General features: G+C 37.1%; 2 protein-coding genes across 2 annotated transcripts; both read right to left on the bottom strand.

Annotated features, from left to right (window-relative positions):
* Positions 1-231: 231 nt before the first annotated feature.
* On the bottom strand, positions 232-1607 carry LOC120125042. The gene is made up of 3 exons (XM_039143553.1): positions 1566-1607; positions 902-1189; positions 232-810 (listed from the first exon to the last, which is right to left on the bottom strand). The coding sequence occupies exons 1-3, from the start codon at positions 1605-1607 to the stop codon at positions 232-234; spliced, it is 909 nt and encodes a 302-aa protein (XP_038999484.1).
* Positions 1608-18870: 17263 nt separating this feature from the next.
* LOC120124924 (zinc finger protein SHOOT GRAVITROPISM 5-like) lies at positions 18871-21261 on the bottom strand. The gene is made up of 3 exons (XM_039143479.1): positions 21038-21261; positions 20565-20964; positions 18871-19709 (listed from the first exon to the last, which is right to left on the bottom strand). Exons 1-3 carry the CDS (start codon positions 21120-21122, stop codon positions 18959-18961), a joined length of 1236 nt encoding a protein of 411 aa, XP_038999410.1. The 5' UTR covers positions 21123-21261; the 3' UTR covers positions 18871-18958.
* Positions 21262-21462: the final 201 nt, after the last annotated feature.

The following is a 21462-nucleotide window of genomic DNA, read 5'->3' as shown; positions in this document are numbered from 1 at the left end:
TAATAATCTTTAAGATAACATTACACAGGCTTATAGGACGGAATTGCGTGAAATTTTCAGGATTTGGGATCTTCAAAACTAGCGTTAACAACGTCCGATTAATCTCAGAAGGAATCTCTCCTTTCCTAAAGCATTCACAAACAAACCGGACCAGCGAATCCCCTACAATCTACCGATTCTGCTGAAAAAAGAAAGCATGGAGACCATCACATCCCGGAGCCTTTGAAGGGCTTATTGAGAAACCGCACTCTGAACCTCCTCATTCCCTACAGCCATAGACAAATTTCGAATATCCTCCGAAGAGAGTGGAGCAAATTGACCCCGTACGTGGTATGTATAACCACCATCATTTTCACTAGAGAAAAGATTGGAGTAAAATTCAACCGTTATGCGCTGTAGAATCGTCGGATCAGAAGACCATTCACCATTAACCAGCCACAACGAAGAAATCCGATTTACACGCCGTGTATTATTAGCGAAAGCATGGTAGAACTTTGTATTTCTATCTCCTTGCAAATAACAATTGCATCTCGACTTCTGGAACCACAAGCTCTCTTCATTATCAAGCACAATTACCAACTCTGAGACCAAATTTGATTCTAAATTCGAAAGAAAAGCAGAATCACGATGGGCAAGTGCACGATCAATACCTTGGATTCTAGAAATTAGCTGCCGTTTTTTCTTACCAATAGAACCAAACATGGTCTTGTTCCAATCCATATGTTTCGATTGCACTACACCAATAGATTCCGTCACCTCAGCATTCGCCGGCCACCAGGAACGCAAAGAATCAGCAAAATCAGGGTAATTCTGCAAAGCAAACACAAAAAGGAGGAGGAGGGCACACAAAGTCAGTACTACACGACTGATAAAAAGGCCTGTGGTCGGAGCCTAATCTCACCAGATGTGTGGTAAAAGACTCCGGGAAAACATGCAGCCAAGCCTCATTAACAAGAAATCTATCAAGTCTTTGTCGCAAGGATCCACGAACCCAGGTAAACCAGGGACCTTTAAACTGACCATCCATTAACCCATTGTCAAACACAAAGTTACCAAAACCTCGACCTACGCCATGTCTACCCGAAGCTCCCCCATCCCAATCATCCACCGGCAAGATGGCATTAAAATCTCCTCCCAGCATCCAAGGAGTAGAAAGCCCCGAGTTGAGGCTAGCAAGAAAATCCCACAACTGATGATGAAAAGAAATGTTGGGGCTAGCATACACAAATAATATAAACTGCACTCTCCATGTTACCAATGAAGATCTTCGTGTGAATAAATTGATTCGATACCCGAACATTTTCAATATCTAACCCTGGATTCCACAGCAGCCAAATGCCCCCAATGAAACCTCGGGCTTCAACTCGAAACGAGTACTGATATCGCAGACTTTTGATAACTTTATTCGCACGGGTACCACTAACACGAGGCTCCAAGATTGCAACCACTAGTGGACATTACTGAACCATGAACTGTTTGAAATAACGACGAAAACCAGGATTACTAGCCCTGACATTTCCATGTTATACAACTAAACATAAAAACAGAAATCAAGAGAGGCTTACCCCAGCCCCGGTGACCTCTTTTTGTTGCATCCCAATCGGCATTTTCCCTTTCGTTACAGCAACGTCAATCAAATTTGTAGTAGATTGAACCCGTTCCGAAAGCAAAAGGTGTACAGGGAGCTTATTATAAAGCTATTTTTTTATTTTCACCCTTTGCCTCCTCTTTCAAACACCCCTTTCGAACCACTGGCTTTATGGACACCACTACGCTATCTGATTGAAAGTTTAGGATTGCGATTCCCTTACTCAATACGAACAGCAACATGCTCTCCCCTTGAATATTCGACACTATTAGAGGTATATGCAATGTATGTATATAAGTTGAGTCGGCAGCAGTTAAGAGTTTGTTAAGCTGTTGGAGGTGGTTAGCTAGGTTGTTAGTATTAAATGCTTGTAAAGTTGTGTATTAATAGCTTGCTGGTGTACTGCTTGTAATCATCTGTTTTGTTAGTTCTGGGTGAATTCGAGAAGGTTTTTTTTCCGCTGCTTGCTTCATTCTTGATGCCTTGTTCTTACTATGGATCTTGCGATTGGATGTGCGAAAAGTTTCTCAAACAAGAAGGTCAACATTATTCTTGATGAGACTAACTTTTTTCTATGGAAGCAACAGATCTTGTTAACAATTCGGAGTCACCGTCTTGAACGACTCTTGACTGGAGTCATGCTACCTCCACCAGAGACTGTGCTGGATGATGATGGTGAGGAACATCTTAATGAAAGCTATGAAGAATTTGTTGCACAAGATAGTGATGTTACTTCTTGGCTGTTATCGACCATCAGCCCTCATCTTCTTCCTCAGTTCGTGAGAGCAGAAACAGCTGTGGGAGTTTGGAGAACAGTACTACAATTCTTTGCAAACAAGTCCACAACAGCGCTAATGAACCTTCACTACAAACTTCACTCGTTGAAGAAGGGCAATGACAGCATGCACACATATCTTACATGGGTGAAAGAGGTGTGTGATGCACTTGCTTCTTGTTGGAGTACTATTTCTCATGTTGAGCATATTGTTACAATCTTGAAAGGTTTACCACATGAATAGCATCCATTCATGGCGGTTATAACAACCATGAAGGAAATATTGTCACTAGATAACATTTACCCGATGTTAATGGATGTTGAGTCACAGTTAGCTGGATTTAATGAACAAACTAATATGTTGCCGGTTAGTGCCAATCTTGCTCAAGGAAGTATGGGTCATGGGGCTTACAATACTCACAATCGTCAATGTAAACACCAATTTTTCATTTTACTTAAATTATTATTAAAATTATTATTATTATTATTATTATTAAATAATATTATTATATATATAATATATTATTATTAAATTATTATTATTTACAAACGGGCCCAATGAAAACTGGACCGGCCCAGTTACAAACAAAACAGAATCGGCCCAGATCAACCAGAAACCCTAAAACATTTAGGGTTTCAGCTAGAGTTTCTAAACCTAGCTCCAGTCGCCCCAAGCTCCCAGCCGCCTAAGCTTGCTGCCGTTAGATCTGGCGAGATCCAGCGGTCCAGAGATATCCAGCAGGAAACCCTAGGGTGATGATACCCTAGGGACACGTCCCAGCCGTCGCCGTTGATTCCAGAAGGCCACACGCCCGCTGCCGACGCTTCAACTGCAAGGCGTCACTCCAACCGTTGCTGTAATGCCACGACGCCTCGCCAGAAGCCTCCAGAAGCCAGCTGCCCCCCCCCCCACACGTCGCGGCTATGGGGTGAGTCACCAAATAGCTCGGTGACTCACCGAACTTCCCCCTCTGGACCGGTCCGAGCATGGCTCCGTGGTGGCTATAAAAGCCACCGGATCCTACAAAACGAACAAAAAAAAGGAGAGAAGAAAAGACACAGAGCAAGAGCAACGATCGGACAGCCACAAAGAAAAAAAAACAATCCAGCAACCACAAATCACTAAAACAACAAGGAAAAGAGAGAAGAGAAACTTACCGAAGGAATAGCGGTCATCAGAGCCTCTTTACATCGTCGGAAAGTCAAAGGTCGAAGGTAAAAAAATGTAGATCTACGCATTTCAGTAGTTTTTTAGGCTAAAAAACCTCCGGATTTAGCTTTATGGGAAACCAGGCTTTAATTTGGGGTGGTTTTGGTATTTTCCGGCCACCGGATGTGGTGGCCGGCGGCGGGTTGGACGGTGGCCGACCGGAGAATTTCCCTCCGGTGAGGGAAATTAAGAGAGAAGGAAGAGAGAGCTTCTTCTTCTCTCGTTTTTGAGAGAGAAGAAGAATAGAAGAATGAGGCTGCTGGCCCTTCGGGCCAGCTATGAAGGGTTATATATATCCCTTCCCGAACGACGTCGTTTTGGGAAGGGGTATATGCGTAATTTACATGTATGGCTAAACCCTTTCCGTAGCCATCCGAGTTTTGTAATTATTTATTTTAGTCACTGAAACTAACTTCTGAATGTTCTAATTCAGTCTTCGAATTTTATTTTATTATGTTTTAATCCTTACCAGTATTAAATAATATATTTAGGATAAATATCATATTTAGTCCCTAATAATTTTAATATTTCTATTTTAATCACCGATTAAATAAATAATGGTTAATTACACTACTAGTATTTATATTTTATGATAATTCTAACCATGTCTCTTAAATATTTATATTTTATAATTTGATCATTAAATTTTATATAATCTTAATTTTAACCATAAGTTTTATTATTTTTACATTTTTAAGTTCACATATTTATAAATATGATCCATTAGTTTTTAATATTATTACTTTTAATTTCTTTCATTTTAATTATTATTATTTTATTTTATTATTACGTTTGATATATGTTTAAATTATTATCTTCATGATTATTTTATTATTATTATTAAGTTATATAAATATATTTATATAATATTTATTTATTTATTCTATTTGTTTATTAAATAAAAATCCTATTTATAAATTTAATTTTATAAATTACTTTTAATAAAAATAAACATATTTTGATATGTATTTATTTTTTAATATCTAAGAAAAGAGCTGTCTTAAAATACCTAGAAGTCCTTTTCTGATATTCTTAAATAAATAAATGTCATATTTTTATAAATCATATATTAATATATTTTAATTATTTTTAGATAAATGTTTTATTAATATTTATTTATTTATTAACATTAAGAAAAGAGCTGTCTTAAAGCAACTAGAAGCCCTTTTCTGATATTTCTAAGTAAATAAATATCTTATTTATAAAAATAAAGGTATATATTAATATATTTTCTTAAAAATTATAGTAATAAAATTTGAAATAACATTATTATAAATTAAATATATTTGAATTTTTAAAATTCTATTAATAGACAATTTATAATTAAAAAGTACCAATTTTGGGCGTTGTAGGGGTGCTAATCATTCCCTAAACGTAACTGACCACGAATCCCTTTTTATTAATAAAAAGAACGAATTTTTGGTTATAAACGCAGATCAGTTCATCTTTTAACTGATGTTTTCTTAAAAACTCTTTTAAAAGATAATTTTTAGGTATTCGACCTACCTGACCCAAAAGGCCGATGGCGACTCCCAAATTATTTATTATTCACATTATTTTTTCCCGCCAAGTAAAAAAATTCGTGCCCGGACGAAAAACGGTTACGACAGCATGGCGACTCCGCTGGGGATGTCAAACTTTAAAATTAATTATAAATTGTCTCTATTAATTAGAAATTAAAAATTCATTTATTTAATTTTTAATTCTTTTATTTCAAATTTTTTATTACTTATTATTTTTATATTATTTTATTAATATTTTTTTTTCAGGTATTAATTATTTTATTTATCTGTTAGAGGTTTGAACATTTCTCCTCACACACAACACTTGCATTGCATAACATAAGCTTTCTAATCAAGCTTGTCCCTTTTAAGTGGGAGTGAAAGCGACGTCTTCGTGAGAATTTATTCTCCGTGTCAGACCTAGCAAGTAACTTTCGGGGTTCATATGCTCTATGTCTTCGTGAGAATTTATTCTCCGTGTCAGGTATAGAGAAATGTGTCCCCTTGAATTGAACTCGATCCACTAAAGTCTGTAATGGACTAGGATTGAGGGTTTGACAGCCCAAAGGGGCATCAACAAGGACAGTTCGAGTACCTTTACTTCTAGAACTAAAAACCCTGCATATAATGAACCCTAGAAATTCTTCTGATCTAAGACAATACTGAACCTCTGTTCATAGGTATACACAAAGGAGAAATAAGCTCTAGCTTTTAATTTATGTTATTTCCTTTTCTTTTTCTTGAATAAATGCATGCAAACAAAGCATGGAACTAGAAAGCATGAGGTTAAGATTTATACCTTGATAGATAGATTTTTTCCATCAGTTGGTACTGACTATTCTATTTTTTCTTATTTTTTTTCATGCATGTTACATTGCTCTAATCTGTTCATATTGATTCCTTTTGTTTACATTGCATGATCATGGCATAACCAAAAGGTGTTTACTTGAAAGACTGTTCATCATATTGGAAAGAAATCATAAATGGACAAAAAGTTCTATGATCAAACAAAATATGATGCGGCCAAGAAAAGACATCCCGAGGGAACTCCGAGGATAGAAGAAAGCTATGCACCTAGAGATCATGTGTCCATTAAGGAGCAAGAAGAGATACGAGAAATAAGAGAGCAGATGTCCAAGATGATGGATAGAATATCTGTTTTGGCCAAAAGAGAAGAGATTCCTGCACAGAAAGAGAGAAACCTTAATGAACATAATCCTGCAATCTCAAATATGCAAGGGACTTCTGATCCCAATCAATTGGAGAAGTTACAGACAATCATCATCCGTATTCACAAGTCATCTGGAGATACCAAAGAAATGATGACAATCGTAAAAGCTCTCAGAGAAGAGAAGAAATCATGTAACCTGAAATCATCGAAGTTTAGTAGGCTCCCGATATCTAAAACTCAGGTTCAATCCAAGACAAAAGGCGGTTCTCATGTTGATGTTATACCTATATCATATAAAGAGTTGTATGAAAAGTTACTTGAAGCACGAGAAGTTGCTCCATATTACATAAAACCATTCCAACCTCCGTATCCAAATTGGTATGGCATCAATGTTCATTGTGAATATCATGCCGGAGCTCAAGGACATACCATCGAGAATTGTCTTGCCTTCAAACGTCGAGTCCAAAGTCTTTTGGATCATGGAACCTTACAATTTATGGTAAATGATCGACCTAGTTTGATAACCAAAGGTCCTGCTAGATTAATACCAAAAGTCTTCAAAGGTAAGGGTATCAATAGGGGCGCCCAGAAAGAAGAAGATTTACTGAGGTTCGAGGCTCAAATACGTCATTTAAAGATGGAAAACAATAAATTGAGCACCAAAATGGAAACCATGCAGAAAGATTTCCAGAAGATCAATCAAGCTTTTCTAAATGATGGCATAGGAAACACCTCAGAAGATTGAATAACAGGGGTCACCAAATTGAAAAAGAGTTGCAACATACATGAAGATCTTGTCCAAAAACTTTTTGAACACAAATGTTATCTCACAAGGGAAAATGAGCAACTCCGAGAATTGACACATGAGATGAAAGAACACCAGAATGTCATGGAAGAAGCTACAGTCCAGACAAGCAATATGGCTCATAAGCTGATAAACTAACTTGGTTTTAGAGAAGAAAATAAGAAAGTTATTCCCTATATGTAAAGTTTTGTTGAAGTTAGGACTGAAAGTTGTCCCCTATATGTAAAAGTTTTGTTTAATACACGGAGACTTTTGTGTTCAATGAAATCTTTTCTAAGATGATCACTCTTGAGTAACACCTTTTCATATATGCATTTTCATTTTGCATCTTTGCATTTTTCATTTTGCATTCATACTTTTATGTTGGCCTTTGAATTGCACATTTTGCATTCTTATTTTTCCATTTATGCATTTTTCACATTTTTATTTAAGTACTGTTGTGTACTTTAATTATAAAAACATGTAAATAATTCATGAAAGGTTCTGTAACAGTAAAAACCAAGACCATTCATTCATATTACTTCACTATCATCATGAAAACAATGGAGCAATCTTATAAGGGACTACAAGACCAGTGGCCAGAACAATTGACAGGGTTACCTCGGGATACAAGGAAAGAAGCGTCAGATTCAGTACCAGATGGATCAGATCAAATTATTCAGGGAATGGAATATGATAAAGAAGAGATAACTGCTAAAGAGAAATCGTACTATCAGATTGAAGAGTCGAGAAAGATAACATACCCTAGGGCATCCCACTCAAACCCAAAGAATAGCCTCATTAATTATTCACAATATGAGGAGAGAGTCAAGAGGACAGAGAAAGCAATCAGAAACATGAAAGATGTTGATACTTCCCACAAAGAATTAGAAGCAAGAGAACTCAGCTTGGTTCCAGATTTGGTTATTCCCCATGATTTCAAAATGCCAAATTTTGAAAAATATGATGGCACCAGTTGTCCCTTAATCCATTTGAGAATGTTTTGCAGAAAAATGGAAGGATATTTAAGTTCTAATGATCTGTTAATTCACTCTTTCCATGATAGCCTTATTGGCCCAACAGTAGTCTGGTATAATCAGTTGACCCAAGAACATATCAAGAGATGGGTTGATTTAGCTGATGCATTTTTGGGACAATATCTATATGTTAAAGGCTTAGCTCCAACACGTATGGATCTTCGAAGAGTAAAGAAGAAAACCAATGAAAGATTTCAAGAATATGCCTTAAGATGGAGAGGAGTGGCAGCACAAGTTCAACCTCCCATATTAGAAGAAGAAATATCACGTATGTTTCGTGATTCCCTTCCAGTGCCTTTCTTCAAGTTAATGCAGGCAAATCCGACAAAGGAATTCGAGAATCTTGTGACAAGTGGAGATTTAATTGAGAATGTAATCAGTGAAGAAAATTCAAAAGTCACATCCAAGAACCCGACGGATCAAAAAGTGAAAGCAGATGATGTAAATGAGTGTCGTATCCAGAGTCCTCGCATTTGCAAAAGAAAAAGAGCAAGAAACTGTTTGGATCGACCAAAGAAAGTCATGCGATCAAGAAAAACTTTGGAAGTGTTCCAAACTTCCATTTCAGACTTGTATCCTCATTTGGTTAAAGGTCAATACATCACACCAAGACCAACTAAAGTGACATCAAACCCTTCTGCTCATAGCTATGATCAAGATAATGTTTGTAATTTCCACTTGGGGGTAAAGGGGCATTTTACAGGCAATTGTAGGCCACTTTTAAAAGAAATTGAGATGCTGGTTGACAAAGGGGTTTTGGCACAAGAAATGATCAAGAAATGGGGGGCAAATAAAGAAAAGAACCATGATCCTATTATATACCCAACATTATAGGAATAATGAGGCATGATGCATAAACAAGTGGAAGTGTTATCTACCACTATAGTACTTTTCTATTTTCAGCATCCTGTTTAAACTTGTTTTTTGTTCCTTTCTCCGCCTTTTGTGCAATAAATAAATTTGTGTTGCTTATTAAGGTTATGAGCATTCAGTCAATTTTGTAATCTTGCAGTTCTTTGAATATCAACTGGATTAAAAATTCTGCATGATTAGAGTTATAATCTTTGACAGAATATCAGGATTGAAAACCAGAAAAACAAGGACCATTGACCTTACCTCAGAAGAAATACCCCCAAACACTATCCTATTACAAATATGAGATAGCCTACTCCTATTGAAAGAAATTACAAAAAGGCTTGGTATTTATATATAGGAGCGTACAACATGGGGCATCATTGATGTATTACATTACAAAACCAATTAGAATATTTTTCTATTAATGGCGTTCGATGATGAACATAAGTTTTACAAATAGGTAAATCTAGTTTAAGTTAGTTGCTTGGGAATTGAACTCTAACAAAGAAATTTTCTGAATTCCACCAAAACACCTAGACTATAACAGGTTCTTCTTAACAAGCTTAAGAAATTGGATTTGAACATCCATGTTATATTATTATACAATAAAGCTTGAGTTGTCCCTCTAGAGCAATTGGTTAATCGCCCTGGATTTATGGATAATATTCAGCCAACCTATTATACTATTATATGCAATAAAGCTGTCCCTCTAGAGCAATTGGTTAATCTCCCCGGCTTTATGGATAAGTTTCAATTAACCTGATAAAGGTGATTATTATATACAATAAAGCTGAATTCAGCTAGTCAAAATGGCAAATGTGTTAAGAGATGGACTAAGGGAGTTGTGAAACACCTGTTATAGTCAACTTCACACAATCACTCAGAAATTTCATTTTTAGACCGATATTTTTGCACTACTTTGATTAGATGAGTCTAAACGAAAGATTCCAGAGAATTGAAATGGAAGAATTCTAAAAGGTCTAGTGATTGGCAATCCTAGTTACGTCATTTTTTATGCATCCGGTTAAATACCAAGTCCTTAAAGTGAGGCATGTGACAAAGTTCACAAAGAGATAGAGAGGAGTGACATCTTAAATAGATGTGAACATAGAAAATAGGAAAGCCATCCTGAAATCAAACCAAATCTTGATACTTGTCAAAGAATTATAATTCTCAAACTTACAGAGTTGTTGATTCTTTTGATATTCTTTGAATTCATGCTTATGATTTGATTTTATTGTGAACCTATGATAGGCAAAATTCTACAAAATTCTTTCATTCTTCAATAAAGAAAGGAGAAAAAACATTTTTAAACAAGACAGTCTCAAATGAGAAGGTCCTTGAAGCAATTATTGCTTATTCTACCTCTGTTGTAGAAAAGGAATGAACGAGGCCAGAATAATGAAGCACTTCACATTTTTGAAGGCAAGTGGTCCAAGAAGTCAGAAAGTCTGGAGAATTGAACTCATAATGTTCTCTTGTGACATTATTAGCAATTCATCAAGAAAGATTATCACTTATCTCATGTTGAGGGCGATAAGCATCACCAGACAAATTATTTTCCCCAGCCATCAATCCTTGTTCTCTAGAAGATTACATCACAGAGCTATAAGTCCCATTAAGATGTATTATGGGAATAAACAAGTCACCATTTGCACTTTGGTTATACCATGATGCTGGCTCAAGTCTTGATACATCATTGCTACTTCTTCTATGTCGATCATTTTCTTTGTCAAGATTATATCCATTATATCCTTCAGAAGATTTCTAAATTTGAATTTGAGGATTTATGGCGCAGAAAAAGACATTGGAACAGAATCTACCCTTATAGGCCTTTTATATTGGGTAACATTGGTTACATGATTCCAAAAGATGAGATAACCAGTTTTACTATCAGCCAAACCTTTCCATGGTTCGAGAAGAGTGGGATATTGCAGTACATATTTGGAATAATAGAAAGACAGTCGTTATAGCAGTCATTGCAAGAAAATGCACCAACAAAAATCCTCGAGTCCATCTTGATGACGTTTATTTCTTCCAGTAAGGTTGTTACATTGGATGTCACTGACAACAAGGTCGAATTCGACAAATCTACTCATCAACTGCTCTTACCGATCATCATTCAGTTCTTGCACATATGTTTTCAAAGATATGCCAAGACAGTAGAAGGCAACCTCTGCATCACTGATTCCAGAAAAAAGAGACAGGACATTGATATCACTGGGGAACATATCTCTAGCAGATCCTCCTCCTCGTGTATAATTTTTAGGGAAACCTAGAAGCATTTCCACATCATCAGGTTTAAGTGGAACAATTTTATTCCTTCCAACCCATACCAGATTCTATTTTCGGCACTCGTCAAGAACATACTTCTGGACACTCGAAGGTGACTCATCGTCATAAGTTTCAAGAGCCTTACGGATCCTTTCTGTCAATTTGGCACTTCCTGTACATGTTTATAAACAGTTCAACTTTATCCCAGGAAGGTCACCAGTTTATTATCAATAAAAAAGTATCATGTATGGTGCGTGGAGAAAACAAGATAAGAGGAAATATGTTCTCAATTGGCAGATTATGAATATAGCCCCTTTTCAGTGTAGCAGTATTAAAATGCCTCAAATCTACAAATTCTGGCTCTACATCGAATAAGTACTGTGATATTCCAGTCCAAACTTTAACTAGAGCAAGTGCCATGTTCTCATAGTAAAAATAAGGAGACCCAATAGCATCTTCTGAAAGTATTCTTTGAGTTATATGATCTGGTTTGGTATGAACCTTAAAACCAATCATTGGATTTGAAAGATGAATTAGCTCATAATAGAAATAAGAAGACCCAATAGCATCTTCTAGAAGTGTTATTTGAGTTATCTGATCTGGTTTGGTATGAACCCCAAAACCAATCATTGGAATTGAAAGATGAATTTGCTCATAGTAGAAATAAGGAGACCCAATAGCATCTTCTGGAAGTGTTCTTTGAGTTATATGATCTGGTTCGGTAGGAACCCAGAACCAATCATTAGAATTGAAAGATGAACTGCATGATCGTCTTCATTGAGAAGCTTCTTTTCAAGCTTCCTCTGCTTCTTCCTTTTCAAAAATCATAGCCCAAGTTTCGCCTTTGCTTGTAATTGGGATAATTGCATAATGGCTTCCTATCTTCTACCATAAGATACAGAAAATCTTAGCCATTTGATGAACTTCATAAGAAGTGCGTCAGTAGCCTTAGCCATTTGATCAGCACATATAAAATCTGTCAATTCTGCAATTGATGAATCTGAACCACATCTCTCCATGGTTATTGAAGCTTCAGCCTATGAGAATCCCATTTTTGTCAAGTGTAACAGTTTATTCTCTTCATCAGAATCAGAATTCAGGATTTCCTCGGTATCAGAAAAACTATCAATATCTGTGAAATCAGCTTGAAAGATCATTTTCAGCCTGAAATCAGCTTGAAATCAGCTTCATAACCAGATTACAAAACACTTAAAGTTTTTGGGTGTCTTTGCTTTCCCTATCTTCGACCATTTCAGAAACACAAGCTGGATTTTCAATCTCAGCCTTACACGTATTTGGGTACTAACGCTCAGCATAAAGGATATCAATTCTTAGCTCGTGATGGTCGAGTCTACATATCGAGGCATGTGGTGTTTAATGAGGCATGTGGTGTTTAATGAATGGGTGTTTCCCTTTGAATGAAGAAGCAGTAACACAGTTCTTACTGACAAAAACATATGTTGCTCTCAGAAGCTTGAAATTGTCTCAAATGTCAAGCAACTTGGAAACATGCAAGGTGACAAAAGTCTGGATCTTCATGAGACCCCGAGAAGTGAGTCACAAAACTATTAGGGCAGTACAAATATGCATGAAGATCCTGATATGCATATGGGTGACAGTCATGTCTTGCATGTCAGTGGTAGTGCCAACATTAATCAGCATTCAGAACAACCGAGTAATGAGGAAGAACACTCTGATGGGGCAGATGCTGCTGAAATCTCAGGAGTACATGATGATACCAGTAGTCATGATCAAGGAGTGGTAGAGGAACTCAATCAACACACTAGAACACGTCAGCTACAAAATGTTCACCCAATGTTGACAAGGAGTAAATGTGGTGTTTTCAAACCGAAAGCGTTCTCAAGTTATTTTGATGATAAAAATCCCTACGAGTGTGCAAGAAGCACTGCAATCTTCATAATGGAAGAATGCAGTTCAGGCTGAAGTTGATGCCTTATAGAAGAATGAGACTTGGTCATTGGTCAAGCTCCCTCCTGGAAGAGCAGCATTTGGTTGTAAATGGTTGTTTAAACTAAAATGCAACCCTGATGGCTCTATTCATCAGCATAAGGCTCAATTAATGGCCAAAGGGTTCACTCAAGTTCCTGGACAACTTTTATGATACTTTTAGTCTGGTGGTTAAATTCTCTACATTGAATGTTATTCTTGCTTTAGCAGTATCTAATGCATGGGAGTTGAGGCATATATATATAAACAATGCCTTCCTCAATGGTGATCTTAAAGAGGATGTGTTTATGCAACAGTCATCGGGCTTCGAACGGTTGGCCGATGATGGCTCTCCCTTGGTGTGCAAGCTGTAGAAGGCTTTGTATGGGCTAAAGCAAGCACCTCGCAATTGACACTCCAAACTAAAAGAAGCATTGTTGGAAATAGGGTTTTAAAGGTCTCGAGCAGATTCATATATGTTTTTCAAAGACAATGGTGTTGATCGAGTATATCTATTAGTGTATGTGGATGACATATTGATCACAAGAGGATCCTCGCATGGGATTAAGTCAATTGTTGCTATGTTACAAGGAAATTTTTCTTTCATGGATTTGGGAGCATTGAGTTACTTCCTATGGATTGGAGTATTATGGGGTGGCAAGTCACTTGTGCTTAGACAAAAGAAGTTTGCATTAGAGTTACTGGAAAAGACTGGTATGAAAACTGCAGCTGTGCGTTCTACACCTATAACTCTGTCTTGCAAACTATCATGTGAGGAATGAGAGTTATTGGAGGATGCGAGTGAATATAGGAGCATTGTTGGCTCGTTACTTTACCTATGTCACACTCGACCTGATTTATCATTGAGTGTAGGCAAAGTTGCTCAGTTCATGCATGCACCCTAAGTGACTCATCTTTCTGCAGTAAAGAGAATCCTTTGGTACTTAGCAGGAACTGTGGATTATGGATTGTTGTTCTTGCCAACTGATACTAGAGTGTTGGTCTCAGCCTTTGCAGATGCAGACTGAGGCGCGAATCTGGATGATCGAAGGTCAGTATCGGGCTATAGTGTGTTTATTGGTAAATGTCTTGTTGCATGGAGTTCGAAGAAGCAACGATCAATGTCTAGGTCAACTATGGAAGTTGAATACAAAAGCGTTGCTGATGCTAGAGCTGAAGTTACATGGATTAGCACTTTGTTATCTGACCTTGGTATTCATCAACAAGGGAAATCGGTGTTCTGGTGTGACAACACGAGTGCAGTGGCTATGAGTGCTAACCCAGTATATCATGCACAATCCAAACATGTTGAGCTGGATGTTCATTTTGTAAGGGAGAAGGTGGCAGCTGGGCAAATTTATGTCAATTATGTCCTGGCTGCACATCAAGTGGCTAATGGATTTACCAAACCACTATCGAAAGAAACATTTAAGGAGTTTTGAAGAAAAGTGTGTGTTGTGTTGGGATGAGGGAAGGAAGGTGAAGATGCAGGGAGAATATTAAAGGTATATGCAATGTATGTATATATGCTGAGTCAGCAACAGTTAAGAGTTTGTTAAGCTGTTGGAGGTGGTTAGCTAGATTGTTAGTATTAATTGCTTGTAAAGTTGTGTATTAATAACTTGCTGGCGTACTGCTTGTAATCATCCTTTTGATGAATGAATATTCTCATGTTTTGTTAAAGACAACAGACACCTGAATAGAAGCAAGTTGTTCCCGACCTCGATCTAAAGAAACAACCTGAAAATTCCTCCTTCCACCTTCTGCAGCAACATCACTCACATTTACTGATTTTGTAGGACCCCCACAATTATCCCGTCGCAAATCCATATCAACAGTTTGTTTACCCTTAGAGCCCGTCCTAGGTACCACCCTACTATCCTTTTTCGGAGTTACAATCTCACGACGGGGCAGCTTCAACTGAGTCTGGGTATTAGGATTGACATTCTCAACACGCTAAAACATTGAAACGGGAAGCAGTCTTCAAGGGTTCTCCACGTGCAGCTAAATTGCTAGCCTCAGTCGGGACTGTAGGATTCGCATCAGTATGGGGGAGATTTTTTATATCTCTCCTCGGTCAGCTTGCTTTTGAATTTTTCGAGTCCTCCGCTTTCGCTCAGGAGCAAACATCCAAGGTCCATAAAGATCCCCGATTTTTGTAGTTGGTTCCTTCTCCTAAACTTGAACACGGACCATAGAGTAATTACTTCCACTCTCCGGAACAACTTCAGTAGAACAGCAGTTCTCATGAGCGTGTCCATACACTCCACACTTAAAACAAATATGAGGAAGGCCTTCGTACTCTATTTTGTGAACAAAATCATCAATGTCTAGACAAGGAAGCAAAGGCTTTGACTAATCAACCGCCACGGCTAATCTAGCAAAATTCCCCAGCTTCCCCGTCGTTTTATTGTAGTCAACTTTGATAACCTGTCCAATTTCCGAAGTCAGCAAACTAAAAAGAGATTTCTTGTAGTACCTATAGGGTAAACCCGGAAGGCGAATCCAAACCATCACATGTAAAGGATAGTTGTCCGAAGTATCAAAATTTCTCAACCACGGCTGAACCGTCAGATAGCTTGCAAACACCATCCAAGGGCCCTCTGTCAGGATTCGGGTGTAATCACTTTCTAATTCTAGACGAACTAGGTAATAACCGTTGTCCAAGTCTATAATTTGAAACTGTTCCTGTGGTTGCCACAAAAGTTTGATCTTGTTCCAAAGCATACGATATCCTATCGTCTTCCCGAGCAATCGAACAATGATCGAGCGTCTCATATTATATTCAATAGATTCATGCACTCTTTTCGAAAACCTAGTTTTCGGATATGGTCCACTCCTATCAATCTGCACATCCCCATCTTGCAGGATTACATCACCTTCGCCGAAGATAACACCCGTCGAATTGTTGCCTGCTGCAACAACCACCGTAGCAGCATAAGATTTCGTCGGCGATACCGAAACCGCGTCCTTATTTCCCTCCATAGCCTGATCAGAACTTCCTTTGTCTAATGTTCCAGGGGCCAGACTAGCAGCAGTTTCAATCTCCATCGCAGAATTGTTTTCAGCGAACCAGAGGCCGGGGATATTTCCCTAGTCGAAGGGTCTCCCTCCCTTTCTTGGGCACCGGTTGCGTTTCCTCCGGAACATGTGATTCCGGACATTCATGAGATGTCGGAACAGAAAAGGTAGCCGTCGCCAGTGGCGGGGAAGAAGGATGAACCATGCACACACCCAAACCCTTACAAACCTCCTCCAAAAATTTTGGAGCGCAATATTATTTGTATTCACAAATATTTTAATAATTTTATTGCAAGCGTATTCTTTATTAATAACCAAGAAAGATTATTAACAACACTATTTATTTAAAGATTTTATAAAATTATAAAAAATCAACACCCAAATTACTTTTATTTTAAATAGATAAGATCCGATTAATTCAAAAATATATAAAATTTAAATATTAATAAATAGAAAATATTTTGATAATTTATTCATCTGAATTAACCATTGAAAAACTAATAATAGTATATAATTTAATCTGTCTAAATTGAGTGGATAATATAGGGCAGACCCTAAAATACAAAAATGTAGGGCTAATCGGGTTGAAGTTGGGCTCTAAAATTCCTTATCAACGGGCCCATATATGCCAATATAACCCATATTTCACCCTTAATTGCCTTCCTTTTTTTTCTAAAAAAAATCAAAATTTTGATCTCCATGGTATGTCTATAATAATCTTTTTATAGACTTTAAATATGTTACGAAATCGATCAAAGAAATACTAAACTTATGCACGATGGAGTATTAATTTAAAATCTAAAATTTAAAACCGTGATGTTTATTATCAAATTTTCATCTATCATTATTATTTAAATGTATTTTTCTTATAAACCTGATTCATATAGCGTAATAATTGATTACGAGTATAATTATTTAGATAATAATACATTTCTTGATTAGTATGTCATTGTCCAAAAGTGTACATGTGCATGCGCATGGATGTGTATATAAAATAAATCCTGAATTCTAAAAGTAGGGCTTTTCTCCATCTGCTCACCATGTGGGGGAGATTTTATAGCAATAGTCCACCAAGCCAACACATGGATAAGACAAACCCCCTTTTGTGAATATAAATACAAAGTATTTTAACCTTTTCTTCGGATTATTACGATGGAAAAAGCTTCCAACTTGGTTTCTTTTCCTTCTTTTTTTTATTTTTTATTTTGGGAGATAAGCGTTGGAGCATAAAGTCACTTGAAATTAACGAAAGTGCCATTCATTTGGTATTTGCTATCTAACGGAAAAAGAAAGGAAGGTGCATTGAAAGGGGGGGAAAGAGTGCTGCATGTGGTCCTGCCATATACAACTAAAAGTATGAGAAAATGGAAACCTTTTGGTTCATTTTCACTCTCTCTTCTTCCTCCCCTTGGCTCAACTTGCGAAAATACAAAATATAATGGAATAATGGCGTAACGTTAAAATTAGTCTAAAATATTTACATAAATAATGGTTTTAACTCCTATTCTTTTTTTAATATTTTAGTTCAAATGTTTCAATTTTTTTGTAAAAATAACTCATGTTGTATGGAAATTGTTAGTGACTAAGATCAACATATCGTTGCTGATGTGGTATTTTCACACGTGCTTAATTAGTGACGTAGCATATATCATATCACCTGAAATGAATACATGTCATCCGAAATGATGACGTGACATTTATCACGTCATAAATTATGTGCTACATCATTAATTAAATATATAAAAATATCATAGTAATAACATGTGTTAATTGATAATCTACTAACCATTTTTATATAACATGAGCTATTTTGACTAAAAAAACTAAATCGTTTTGAGCTAAAATGCTTAAAGAAAAAAGAATTTGGACTAATTTTTATGTCAACATTAGGACTAGTTTTATCATTATGCGTAAACCGATAGATTTTAGATGGTCTTAGCTCTGTTGTTGTGTCTGGTGTCTCTCTCTATCTCTCTGCAACCTCTTGTGATTTATCTGATAAAGTGAGTGTTTGAGGAGGACTACTGCCTGCGTATAGCCATTTCAACTATGGCACTGAAAACCATGGTGCTTTTTATAATATGAGCAATCATAAGGACAACAAATGCAATGAAAATGACATCCCTTTTTCTTTTCTTTCATCATCCACACTTTCTTTCCATCCAAACATTGAATTTGTGTTTGAAACCTGAATACCATGTGGCCAACATTTTTGAATGGTTCTTCCTATTTTCTAGCTAAAATGGTCCCCCATTATATTCCATGTGCCATTCATTCATAAGAAGACAGTGTCCTTTCTTCTTCTCCCTTTTAGACATAGCTAGCTACCCTTCAATGTATACAAATTATGCCTAAAATCTAACCCATTTTTGGGATCCTCTCTTTCTGTTCTTCCTTTTTCATTCCTTTTTGTTTTGCCTTGCTTCTCTTGAAGCATAAGTAAAGCCCATCAAGACAAAAAGAAAATCATGTAATTTAGCATTGATTTTTCAAGATGCGTATGTCCTTAAATGCCTGTATTGTTCATTCAGGCCAATTCCCAAGACAAAGATTCGAGTACACTGATATTTATAACATTTACATGGCATCCTTGCAATGAAAGATAGGGAGAATCCCAAGGCATAATATTTTCTTTTTCTTTTCATATAGATGTTGTTGCACTTTACTACATCACATTAAATTGCGTCATCTACTTTTCTATTAAACAAATGAAGATCTATTCAGGGAGGTACTACGCACGTTTTTTATGTGAAGTGCATGAGAAATTTGGATTAAAACAAAGAGATTTTAAAGGCTAAGAATCTCTCACTTTCGTTGTATGATCAACTTGCCGCCACTCTACTTCCCCTTCTGTTGTGGCCGAGGACAGGTAACTCATGGCAAGTGAGGTCTCATCAGCTGGAACCGCAGCTGTTGGTATTTGGAATTGGTGCTTGCAATCTTGACAAGTGATTTGTATGACAGTAGCGCTTATCTTTTTCGTTGCTTGATCTTTCAAGACTTGAGCCTTTTCTAGTTCACCTTGGGCTTGTTGCCTTATCTTTTTAGCACTAGCAAACTCAAGCTCGGCCATCTCAATCAGATTCTTTGCTTCTAGTCTAGCCTTTTCGGCATAGGTGTTCTCGGTCATGGCCAACGTTAGCTGCTCAGTTGCGAACTCCTTCAACTTAGTAGCTTCCGATGCTGTTTCACTGGCATTCTTTTCCCTAAATGTATCCAGACCAAGCTTGTTGACTTCACTCCTCGACCCTATCGAAAGCTTCAAAAAAGTCTCGCAATTATCATCTGAACTCAACGGTGACTGAGTGGTTGATGATGGTAGAAGCTGAAGTTCAAGGTTGTGTTGCAGTTGGTGTCGGTGTTCATAAGTAGACGCACTGGTGTTCAAGAAAGTAGCGGTCATGCCAAAGTTGGCATCGCTTGATGGACTAGTGCTTGAATTCGTTCGAGAGGAACAGCCAGGGTGCAGTGCTTGCGATTCAGGCCGTTGAACTCCAAGTCCTCGACCGGTGCAAGCATCTTGGTGTTCGATGAATCTCTCCACCCTGAAACAACAAAAGAGCAAAACAATGATTTAAAATATAGTACTAAGTAAATTATGGTTTACTGTACAACGTAATTTATTTCTTAAAAGTAATTATACTTTTATGTTGCGGATGTAAGTTTTGGTATTAGGGTAACTTTAAAAAAGTTACCATTACACTGTGTTTTCGCGGCAATTTAATACTTCAAAAGAACATCGGATTACCACTTACCAGTTAAAAGGGAGCAATCGAGTCTTGTTCATGTAGGGTTAGAGAGGAACAAAGCAATATAAAACTGATCAAAGTATCTATATTATGGATTACGTGGATGGATTTCGTTTACAATATTAAAACGCTCAAAACTAAAAAGCATTATAAATTTTAATATGTTCGTTCGATATTATACTTTAATTATTTTTTTTATATATAAGGCTAAAAACCAGACAAACTAAAGACCTGTTATCGGGAATAGGAAATGCGGTGGCCATAGATTTTGATTCGCGAAAGACTAGGTCACAAGCAAATGGAAACATGAGGTCATTTTGTACTGTAGATTAAACCATCCTTGGATTTTGTTTTAGCTTGAAGAACCCAACAAGAACAAGAAGAGTACTCGATACTTTAACAGCACGAAACTTTTTTTAAAAAAAACCCAGTGAATATATATATATGTCTGTGTGGGTTTTGTTTATGGAGGATAGCTATTTTTAGGGTTTGAATACGAAAGGAGAGAAAAAAGTATCATAATTACATACGATATATAAGAAAAAGGAAAGTGAAAAAACGTGTGGGATGTTTCTGAAAATCTAATACAAGGGAAAGAAGGAAGAGGATAAGGGTAGTAATAATAATAAGGTGGTCGGGGTTGTTGTATACCTGGAAAAAACACGACCACAGTCACAAGAATGGCCTCGGGTGCCACAAATCTTGAGATGAGCCTTGTAATCCGACTGAACCGCGTAACCTTTGGAGCATTTCTCGCAAACCCACTTCTTCTGATTGCAGTGCTTCCTCCTGAAATGTTTCTTTATGCCGACCAGATCTCCCAGGGCGTGGCAAGGGTCATGATGAAAGCAACTCGGCTCGGGACAAACATAAACCCTCTTCTTCACCTCTTGCGTTTCTCTCTTCAGCAGCTTCCAAGGCACCTTGTGCCTTCTCCTATGCATTTGAAGGTTCTGGTCTCTCTGAAACCCTTGGTTGCAGATCTCACAAACGTACCTGTCTGATTCCAGCAGCGTTCTTGGTGATAACGAAACGACTTCTGCATCCGGATCTACATGAAGAATCCGATTGAATTAAGAAGGAAAAAAAAAGGTATTAAATTAGCTACACAAGTTCTTTTTTACCTGGGGTGCCTGCTGGCCTTCTTTTTCTTTTCTGACTGACCCCATTTTCAGAGGGAAACACTGGAACACTAGTGTGATCCAACATGTAGTGGAAGATGAGTGGGAATGGAGAGGAATTCAGGCTTTACTGATAATACCAATGGAATGGATTGAAAGAGAAAGTAAAAATAAGAAGAAGGAAGGTTTATTTAGAGAGAGAAAGGGAAAGAAGGGTAGGAGGGAACATGATGGAGAAAAAGTTTGCCATTGCTTTCTGCTATCAGCTTTCTTTTTAAGCTTTTTGAAAGCTTTAAGGACCCGTTTTTCTAGAAAAGAAAGGTTTTTCTTTTTCTTGGATTTATTGTGTCATTGAAACCCACCTTCAGAAGTTGCAGTTAATGTTGAAGGGAAGCAAAGTCTTTGCTTATAAAGTTTAGAGAGTTTGA

Source organism: Hibiscus syriacus, unplaced genomic scaffold (assembly GCF_006381635.1).
Source record: "Hibiscus syriacus cultivar Baekdansim isolate YM2019G1 unplaced genomic scaffold, ASM638163v2 tig00110429_pilon, whole genome shotgun sequence".
Taxonomy (NCBI): domain Eukaryota; kingdom Viridiplantae; phylum Streptophyta; class Magnoliopsida; order Malvales; family Malvaceae; genus Hibiscus; species Hibiscus syriacus.
Note: the sequence above shows the minus strand (reverse complement) of the source record. Positions and strands in the feature narration are given on the sequence as shown.

Bases quoted from the DNA above. Each gene is read 5' to 3' on its own strand.
- LOC120125042 (XM_039143553.1), bottom strand. From the start codon at position 1,607: ATGCCGATTGGGATGCAACAAAAAGAGGTCACCGGGGCTGGG. The intron at 1,190-1,565 runs GTAAGCCTCTCT...TTTCATCATCAG, and splicing joins AAGAGGTCACCGGGGCTGGG to TTGTGGGATTTTCTTGCTAG. The intron at 811-901 runs GTGAGATTAGGC...TTTGCTTTGCAG, and splicing joins AGTCTTTTACCACACATCTG to AATTACCCTGATTTTGCTGA.
- LOC120124924 (XM_039143479.1), bottom strand. From the start codon at position 21,122: ATGTTGGATCACACTAGTGTTCCAGTGTTTCCCTCTGAAAATGGGGTC. The intron at 20,965-21,037 runs GTAAAAAAGAAC...TTCTTCATGTAG, and splicing joins AAGGCCAGCAGGCACCCCAG to ATCCGGATGCAGAAGTCGTT. The intron at 19,710-20,564 runs GTATACAACAAC...TTGTTGTTTCAG, and splicing joins TGTGGTCGTGTTTTTTCCAG to GGTGGAGAGATTCATCGAAC.